At 45.8% G+C, this 8,451-nt stretch overlaps 1 protein-coding gene across 2 annotated transcripts; it reads left to right on the top strand.

Moving 5' to 3' along the window:
• The first annotated feature begins 592 nt into the window (after nucleotides 1-592).
• LOC101133052 (HLA class II histocompatibility antigen, DQ beta 1 chain) lies at nucleotides 593-7,208 on the top strand. 2 transcript variants are annotated; one of them, XM_004043773.4, is made up of 5 exons: nucleotides 593-791; nucleotides 2,250-2,519; nucleotides 5,072-5,353; nucleotides 5,863-5,973; nucleotides 7,071-7,208. In XM_004043773.4, exons 1-5 carry the CDS (start codon nucleotides 683-685, stop codon nucleotides 7,082-7,084), a joined length of 786 nt encoding a protein of 261 aa, XP_004043821.2. In that variant the 5' UTR covers nucleotides 593-682; the 3' UTR covers nucleotides 7,085-7,208. The 2 variants fall into 2 exon arrangements, with proteins under 2 accessions (XP_004043821.2, XP_018884631.2); XM_019029086.3 differs by lacking the exon at nucleotides 7,071-7,208 and having other exon boundaries at nucleotides 612-791; nucleotides 5,863-6,305.
• The last annotated feature ends 1,243 nt before the right edge of the window (nucleotides 7,209-8,451 follow it).

Genomic DNA, 8,451 nt, shown 5'->3' with positions numbered 1-8,451 from the left:
AAATTAATCTTAAATTTGTACATGTGAAGATCTAGATGTAAAATGCATGAAACATGACCCACATTTTATAAAGAGAAGCCTGGGGCAAAAATAAATTCAGTAATTTGTTGACTCTTCTAAAGCACATTAGTGGTGGAACTGCAACTTACCATTATTTCCTTCTAAGAACTTTGCTCTTCTCCCCAGGACTTAAGGCTCTTCAGCATGTCTAAGACAACAGCAGTAAAAATTTCTGTGACAGCAATTTTCTCTCCCCTGAAATATGATCCCCACCTAATTTGCTTTATTAAAAATCCCAAGTATAATAACAACTGGTTTTTAACAATATTACAGAGATGTTTACTGTTGAATCGCATTTTTCTTTTGCCTCTCAAAATCCCTGAGGAATTCGTTCTTCAGCTCTTCTATAATCGAGAGGAAATTTTCACCTCAGATGTTCATCCAGTGCAATTGGAAGACGTCACAGTGCCAGGCACTGGATTGAGAACCTTCACAAAAAAAATGTCTGCCCAGAGACAGATGAGGTCCTTCAGCTCCAGTGCTGATTGGTTCTTTTCCAAGCGACCATCCAATCCTGCCACGCACGGAAACATCCACAGGTTTTTATTCTTTCTGCCAGGTACATCAGATCCATCAGGTCCGAGCTGTGTTGACTACCACTACTTTTCCCTTCGTCTCAATTATGTCTTGGAAGAAGTCTTTGCGGATCCCCGGAGACCTTCGGGTAGCAACTGTCACCTTGATGCTGGCGATCCTGAGCTCCCCACTGGCTGAGGGCAGAGACTCTCCCGGTAAGTGCAGGGCAGCTGCTCTCCAGAGCCGCCACTCTGGGAACAGGCTTTCTTTGGGCTGGGGTATGGGGGATGGTGATCTCCATGGTCTTGGACACAATCTTTCATCAACATTTCCTCTCTCTTGGGAAAGAAAGCTATGTTGCATTCCCATTTACCTTTTAGTGATGAAATGAGGACAATCCAATCCCCATCCTACAGGTTTAAGCCTGGAAGAGGAGGAGAGAGGAGAGGAAAGAGGAGATAAAGTGTAAATTTACTACCAGTGATAGGACAAAGTGAGCATGGGGTTATTTTTGAAGATATGAATTTCTCCAAAGACACAGCAGGATTTGTCATTTCAGCGTGCCCCAAGACTTTGCCTGGACTAAATATTATGAGATCCTGCAATGGGAAATGTAAGGCAGCAATGGTGTCTGTAGTCTCCGTATTTGAGGAAAAGTAGTCTGTATTCCTGACTGATTGGAGCGTTTGTGGAGGCAAAATCTTGGTATTGAGGGAAGCTGACTGGCTGACCACAGACAGGGAGTCTTCAGGTTTCACTGATTTATGGACAAATGGTGACTTGAGTGGGAGTCAGAGACCCGAGTTGATGGTGGACTAAATTTAGTAGGAAGGAGGATGTAAAGAAGGGAAATAACACATATTATGAAACCACTCACTCAGACACAGAACAATACTTTACATAAATTCTCTCTCACTCCTTCTAACATCCTGTGTGCAGATATCATGATTTTCTTCTACACAATTATACTTGTGATACGGATATTCTGCCCAATATGGATATACATAACCTGCCCAAGCTGGTAACTGCCACAGTTTAATTGGAATCTAGTTTATCAAATTCAAAAGCTTATGCTCTTTCCATGAATAAATGTTTCTATCTAGGACTCAGAGTTGTAGGTCCTTTCCAACATAGAAGGGAGTGAACCTCAACGGGTCTTGGGAGGGTAAATCCAGGCATGGGAAGGAAGGTATTTTACCCAGGGACCAAGAGAATACGCGTATCAGAACGAGGACAGGCTTAATTCCTGGACCTGTCTCGTCATTCCGTTGAACTCTCAGGTTTATGTGGATAACTTTATCTCTGAGGTATCCAGGAGCTGCATGAAAAATGGGATTTCATGCGAGAACGCCCCGATCCCTCTAAGTGCAGAGGTCCATGTAAAATCAGCCCGACTGCCTCTTCGCTGGGTTCACTGGCTCAGGCAGGGACAGGGCTTTCCGCCCTTTCCTGCCTGTAGGAAGGCGGATTCCCGAAGCCCCCAGAGAGGGCGGGCAGAGCTGGGCAGAGCCGCCGGGAAGATCCCAGGTCTGGGGCGCCAGGCACGGGCTGGCGGGAACTGGAGGTCGCGCGGGCGGTTCCACAGCTCCAGGCCGGGTCAGGGCGGCGGCTGGGGGCGCAGCCGGGCTAGGGCCAGGCTGGGGCCTGACTGACTGGCCCGTGATTCCCCGCAGAGGATTTCGTGTACCAGTTTAAGGGCCTGTGCTACTTCACCAACGGGACGGAGCGCGTGCGGGCTGTGACCAGACACATCTATAACCGAGAGGAGTACGTGCGCTTCGACAGCGACGTGGGGGTGTACCGGGCAGTGACGCCGCAGGGGCGGCCTGCCGCCGACTACTGGAACAGCCAGAAGGAAGTCCTGGAGGAGACCCGGGCGTCGGTGGACAGGGTGTGCAGACACAACTACGAGGTGTCGTACCGCGGGATCTTGCAGAGGAGAGGTGAGCGTCGTCGCCCCTCCGTGAGGCCCACCCTTGGCCGGGACCTCTAGTCTCTGTGCTGGGAGGGGCGATGGGGTTGCGGCCTCTGAAACCTGAGCCCCGTTTATTCCACCCCAGGGGACAGGAGTTGGCGGCGTGAGTGGTGGGGCAGGTGCATCAGATGGGCGGGGACCTAGGGCAGAGCAGGGAGACAAGCAGAGTTGGCCAGGCTGCCTAGTGTCCCCCCCCCAGCCTCCCCGTCCGTCGGCCTCGTCCTCTGCTCTGCACGTTTCTCGCCTCGTGCTTTATGCGTTTGCCTCCTCGTACCTTACCTTCGTTAAGCAGTTCTCTCTGCCCCCAGTGCCCACCCTCTTCCCCTGCCCGCCGGCCTCGCTAGCACTGCCCCATCCAGCAAGGCCCACGTGCGCAGCTTGCGCCGCAGGAAGCTTCAGGCTTGGCCTGGTGGAGTTAGGGCTGCCCCAGAACTGCGTGCAGGGCATCCAGCAATTACAGTTGCGAAATAAGATATTTTGACTTTTTGGCTTCAAATCATTATTCATCGTAATTCTGTTTTCTTAAATGGCTACCACTAATGGCGGAGATATTTGAGGCGAGAGACTGTTTAATTATTGCATGCTTGGTACCTGACACATTGACTGGTATGTGGTGTGAGCTCAGTGATCTTCTGTTAAATTCATGAATAAATGTACTCAGCTGCCCATCCACTTAGGCTCAAGAAAAAAACAGAGGCTTACAAATGGAGTTTATCAATTATTTTCTATCATTTTGCTTAATGCTTTCAAGTAAACTCTTACTGACTTGGATCTTAATAGAATTTGTGAATACAAAGTCTGAGGAAAAAAGTGTTTGCTAAAAATAAAAACAATGCTTGAATGATGTTGTAAGGCAGAGTTTTAATTTCTTAGAAAAGCTGAACAAATGGCACTATGCAAAGATCAGAAGTTTGGGAATAAATAGGTTGAAGCTATTAAATTATTGGATAAAAATAGTTTCAGGTTGCTTTTGGCCTAGGTTATCCCCTCCCCCCATCACTATCCACTTCAGGAATAAACATTCTGAAAGTCAATTTTACCCATTCAGGAAGCACTTATTTCTAGACAGTTGCCTTATCAAATACCATCTATGTTATGTCATTTAATCTCGCAGCTACCTGTGCATTAGAGATTAGCATCACCACTTTATATATCCTAATATTGGTACATGATAAACACTTTAAGTAATCAGCCCACAATTACTCACCAAGACCTTAAGCCTCCCAAAGTACACAACATTCTTATGTTCCTCACCACACATCTGTAGAGTCTAAGGGATGTAAGGCCTTGTTAAAGCCAGTTTTGACCAGAAGCAGCAATGAGTCTATTCCTGTTTGTTCTCTGTGTTAATGGGGCATTGAAAATTCACTGATTAATCAATCCCTAGTCTGACCCCAGTGTTATCTATGTAGGTTCACAAAACTTTTAGTTTACTTTATACTCCCTTGCCTTCTTTTGACTCACATCCTAATGCCAGCAAGTACTTATATTTTTGCTATTTCAGTTTTATTTCCATAAAATTTATTTTATCATCTTTTCTCATAAATTTGTGCCCTCTATTTTTACTCCCAGTCTGTTGAAGATGAACAAATCTTATAAGGCCACACAGCTGACTGTGATTTCAGTTGGACTCCAGGAAGGAGAACCTAAAGAAAAGTTCAAGTCCAAGCAGAAACCGTGATTCCTTCTGGATGATGGCTCAAGAGTGCTGTTTAATTGGGATGCAACCTGCTGACCTCAGCAAATCCCAGTTATATGTATATGTTCACATTACAGGCTCATTAGCCCAGGCCGACCTCTGCACGGATCTCAGAATATTTTCTATGGAGAACATACACGATAATGTCTGATTTCAGAACAAGAAAGTAATTGTCAATAGCAAGGAAATGGAGTAGGGTAGACAGCTAGTAATTAAACTCACTTGTGCGTTAAAAAGAAATTAAGGAAAAAAAGAAAATGAGAGAACATATTACTAAATAAAGAAAGCACACATTAAATATTTGCTATAGTTTCACACTAAGAGAATAAAGGAAATGCGATAAAGTGGCCTAAAAGGTAAAGGATGAGATGTGTAAAAGAGGCGGGGAAAGATGTGTCATTTTTTTTACTATGAGCAGCAATCTGAGAAGATAAAGGAATTGAGTTGTGGACAAACATGATGTTTGATCAAGGGTTATTTGTTTTGAAGGCCTGCCTACTTTTTTTTCAAATATTACAAACTTTTGAAATAACATTCTACTTTTTTTCAAATATTACAAACTTTTGAAGTCACATTCTTTTTGTTTTTTGCTGTCTGTTACTAGATTGCACATTCTATAAATGCAGGGACCATGGTATGTTATTTATCTTTGAATTCTCGGTGATTGTCAAATTTATATTTGTTGAGTGAACCTTAATCCAAGACTTGGACTCGAGGTATCTTTCCACTCTGGTCCAAGGAGGGATCCTTCCTCATGGTAGACGTGGTGTGTGTTCTCACATCTCACTCCTATGTCTTTTCCTGTCTGTTACTGCCCTCAGTGGAGCCCACAGTGACCATCTCCCCATCCAGGACAGAGGCCCTCAACCACCACAACCTGCTGGTCTGCTCGGTGACAGATTTCTATCCAGGCCAGATCAAAGTCCGGTGGTTTCGGAATGATCAGGAGGAGACAGCCGGCGTTGTGTCCACCCCTCTTATTAGGAATGGTGACTGGACTTTCCAGATCCTGGTGATGCTGGAAATGACTCCCCAGCGTGGAGATGTCTACACCTGCCACGTGGAGCACCCCAGCCTCCAGAGCCCCATCACCGTGGAGTGGCGTAAGGGGATATTGAGTTTCTGTTACTATGGGCCCACAAGACAAAGAGCTCCTTCTGACCCATTCCTTCCCATCTCTTATCCCTGATGTCACTACTGAGCTGGGAATCACAGTAGACTAGAGCACCTCTTGCTCCATGGCAAGTGCATCAGAAGAATCCTGGTCTCATCACCTTTCCAGATGCTAGGGAAATTACTCTACATACTGTTGCTCTGGATCCCAGTCCTGATAGCTCTGAGGGACTGATTATTAGGGCTGGTGACTGGGATCTTAGGGTCTAAGGTTATGGATGAGTTCTTGAAGAGCAGAGATTTGCTTCCCCACTCTCTCACCTACTCACTGTATCCAAGGACCTATTGGCTGGTCTTTCCCCTCCTTAGGGGTGGTCTGAATGGAGAACTAGGTTCCTTTGATGCCTTCACCTTCTGCACCTCAGACTGGACTTCAACTCCTCAGCAGGGATGCTATGGGGTGTGGGGACAAACACAGACACTCAGTTCTGCTCTTTAGGGGCTCAGTCTGAATCTGCCCAGAGCAAGATGCTGAGTGGCGTTGGAGGCTTCGTGCTGGGGCTGATCTTCCTCGGGCTGGGCCTTATCATCCGTCAAAGGAGTCAGAAAGGTGAGGAACCCCAGGGGAAAAGGGGAAGATGGGCTGTGTCCCAGACCCTCTGTTCAGAGTGGTCCTGTCTGTAGATTCGCTCTTTCCTCCTGACCCTGAGAGGAAGTGCGAGGAGACAGGACAAGATTGGAGGAGGCATTGGAATCTGATTTTACTAGTTGAAAGGTAGCGCTGTCACAGAGCTGACTGATAGAGCTTATTCCAGGGCATCCTTACCATTCATCATTGTCTCACTGGCTCCTTTCCAAAAGCTTCCTCCATTAAGAGGGTCAGAGCCTCAGCCTCCTTTCTTTCTAGTGACAATTTCCTTTGTTTTAGGGGATTTTAAATTAGGGTGCTAAAGGCCTGGAAGAACATGGGTGGGAAGAGAATGTAACTCTAAGTCATGTGTGTCATTTTCCTTTGGGGTGAGAGAGTGGCTGTTTGTGTAATGAGACCTTTCTCTGCATAACTTCCTTTTGTAAGACCTCAAGGGCCTCTACCAGCAGGTAATATTTCAGCCATGATCCAGTGTGGGGAGGCACAGGTATAAGAGGGAAGAGCATGAGCTGAGTGTACCTGACCACAGTGGTCCATGTTCATGGCCTATTTGCTGCTATGAGGATCAAGACTTAGGGGAGAAGTTTGCCAGTTTCTAGGAATCTCCAGAGGTTGTTCCCCAGAACCAAGCCTTAACTTTGGTGGCATCTTCTTGTGAAATGTGGAGCCAGAACCACAGCTTAAATGTTAGACAAGAGGATGATGCCCACTTTGTGCCACATGATGGTGGCTACTGCCTGTAGGCATTTTCCAGTGACTGAAAGAGGCTGCTAGTGGTCGGGAAGAGATATCATCCAATTTCCTAAAAAGACTGAACCCTTCATATTCCCCAGAAGAATAATAGCTGTTCCCCACCTCCCACACATCTGCATCAAGCTGAAGTTCTGTGTCCTCATGAGCTGATTTCACCTTTGCACAGATCTTGGGGGAGGTGATGACAATACACCCTGGACCTCAACTTTCTCTGTCTGAAGCTGCAGGGGGCCCCTGAAGGGTGGGGGAGATGGCAGGCCCACCAGGATACCCTGTGCTGATCAATCCTCTTCTCTCTTCTCCAGGGCTTCTGCACTGACTCCTGAGACTGTTTTAACTAGGACTGGTTATCACTCTTCTGTGATGCCTGCTTGTGCCTGTCCAGAATTCCCAGCTGCCTGTGTCAGCTTGTCCCCCTGAGATCAAAGTCCTACAGTGGCTGTCACGCAGCCACCAGGTCATCTCCTTTCATCCCCACCCCAAGGCGCTGGCTGTGACTCTGCTTCCTGCACTGACCCAGAGCCACTGCCTGTACATGACCAGCTGCGTCTACTCAGGCCCCAAGGGGTTTCTGTTTTTGTTCTCTCCTCAGACTGCTCAAGAGAAGCACATGAAAAACATTACCTGACTTTAGAGCTTTTTTACGTAATTAAACATGATCCTGAGTTATCTGTATTCTGAACTTTCTTAATTGAGAAGAGGCAAGAAATCACCGCAGAATGAAGGAACATCCCTTGAGGTGACCCAGCCAACCTGTGGCCAGAAGGAGGGTTGTACCTTGAAAAGACACTGAAAGCATTTTGGGGTGTGAAGTAAGGGTGGGCAGAGGAGGTAGAAAATCAATTCAATTGTCGCATCATTCATGGTTCTTTAATACTGATGCTCAGTGCATTGGCCTTAGAATATCCCAGCCTCTCTTCTGGTTTGGTGAGTGCTGTGTAAGTAAGCATGGTAGAATTGTTTGGAGACATATATAGTGATCCTTGGTCACTGGTGTTTCAAACATTCTGGAAAGTCACATCGATCAAGAATATTTTTTATTTTTAAGAAAGCATAACCAGCAATAAAAATACTATTTTTGAGTCTAAATGATAGAAGCCCAAATATATTTTGTTCATGGTACAAAGGAAGCCTAGAGTCAAGTTGATTTCACAAGTTACTAGTTCCAGATATTCAACGAGATCTTCACCTCTCTTTCTGTTATGTCTCTATCTGGGCATCTGTCTCACTTTCTCTGTGTCTCTTTGTCCTTGTATAGTTCTTTCTGCGTGTCTCTCTGCATCTTTGTCTCTGTGCCCTTGTTGTGTCTTTCACTACATTGTTGCCTTTCTTTCTATTTTTCTAATCCATTGTCACTATTTATCTGCATTTTTTCTATCTCCGTTTCTTTTTGCATCTATTTTTCTGTATTTGTCTTCCTTATCACTTCATATCTTACCTCATCTCTCTGTGTGTGTGTGTGTGTGTGTGTGTGTTTTTGTGTGTGTCTGTTTGTCTGTCTCTGTTATATATGTTTCTAGACTTGTCTACCAGAGTTTTAACAACTTTAGGAAAGATTCTGATTGGCCAAGCCTGGGTAACATGCACACCTCTCAAACACATTGTCCTGTGCCTGGGATGCTGACAGCCAGCATTGTGTCCATCACTCTTATTAGGAAGGAGGACTGGATTTTCCAGATCCTTGTG

The sequence above is a fragment of the Gorilla gorilla genome, chromosome 5, assembly GCF_029281585.2.
Source record: "Gorilla gorilla gorilla isolate KB3781 chromosome 5, NHGRI_mGorGor1-v2.1_pri, whole genome shotgun sequence".
NCBI classification, from domain to species: Eukaryota; Metazoa; Chordata; class Mammalia; order Primates; family Hominidae; genus Gorilla; species Gorilla gorilla.
The sequence above is the reverse complement of the archived record's forward strand: the minus strand, read 5'-3'. Positions and strand labels throughout refer to the sequence as shown.

Bases quoted from the DNA above. Each gene is read 5' to 3' on its own strand.
- LOC101133052 (XM_019029086.3), top strand. From the start codon at position 683: ATGTCTTGGAAGAAGTCTTTGCGGATCCCCGGAGACCTTCGGGTAGCA. The intron at 792-2,249 runs GTAAGTGCAGGG...GATTCCCCGCAG, and splicing joins TGAGGGCAGAGACTCTCCCG to AGGATTTCGTGTACCAGTTT. The intron at 5,354-5,862 runs GTAAGGGGATAT...TCTGCTCTTTAG, and splicing joins CCCCATCACCGTGGAGTGGC to GGGCTCAGTCTGAATCTGCC.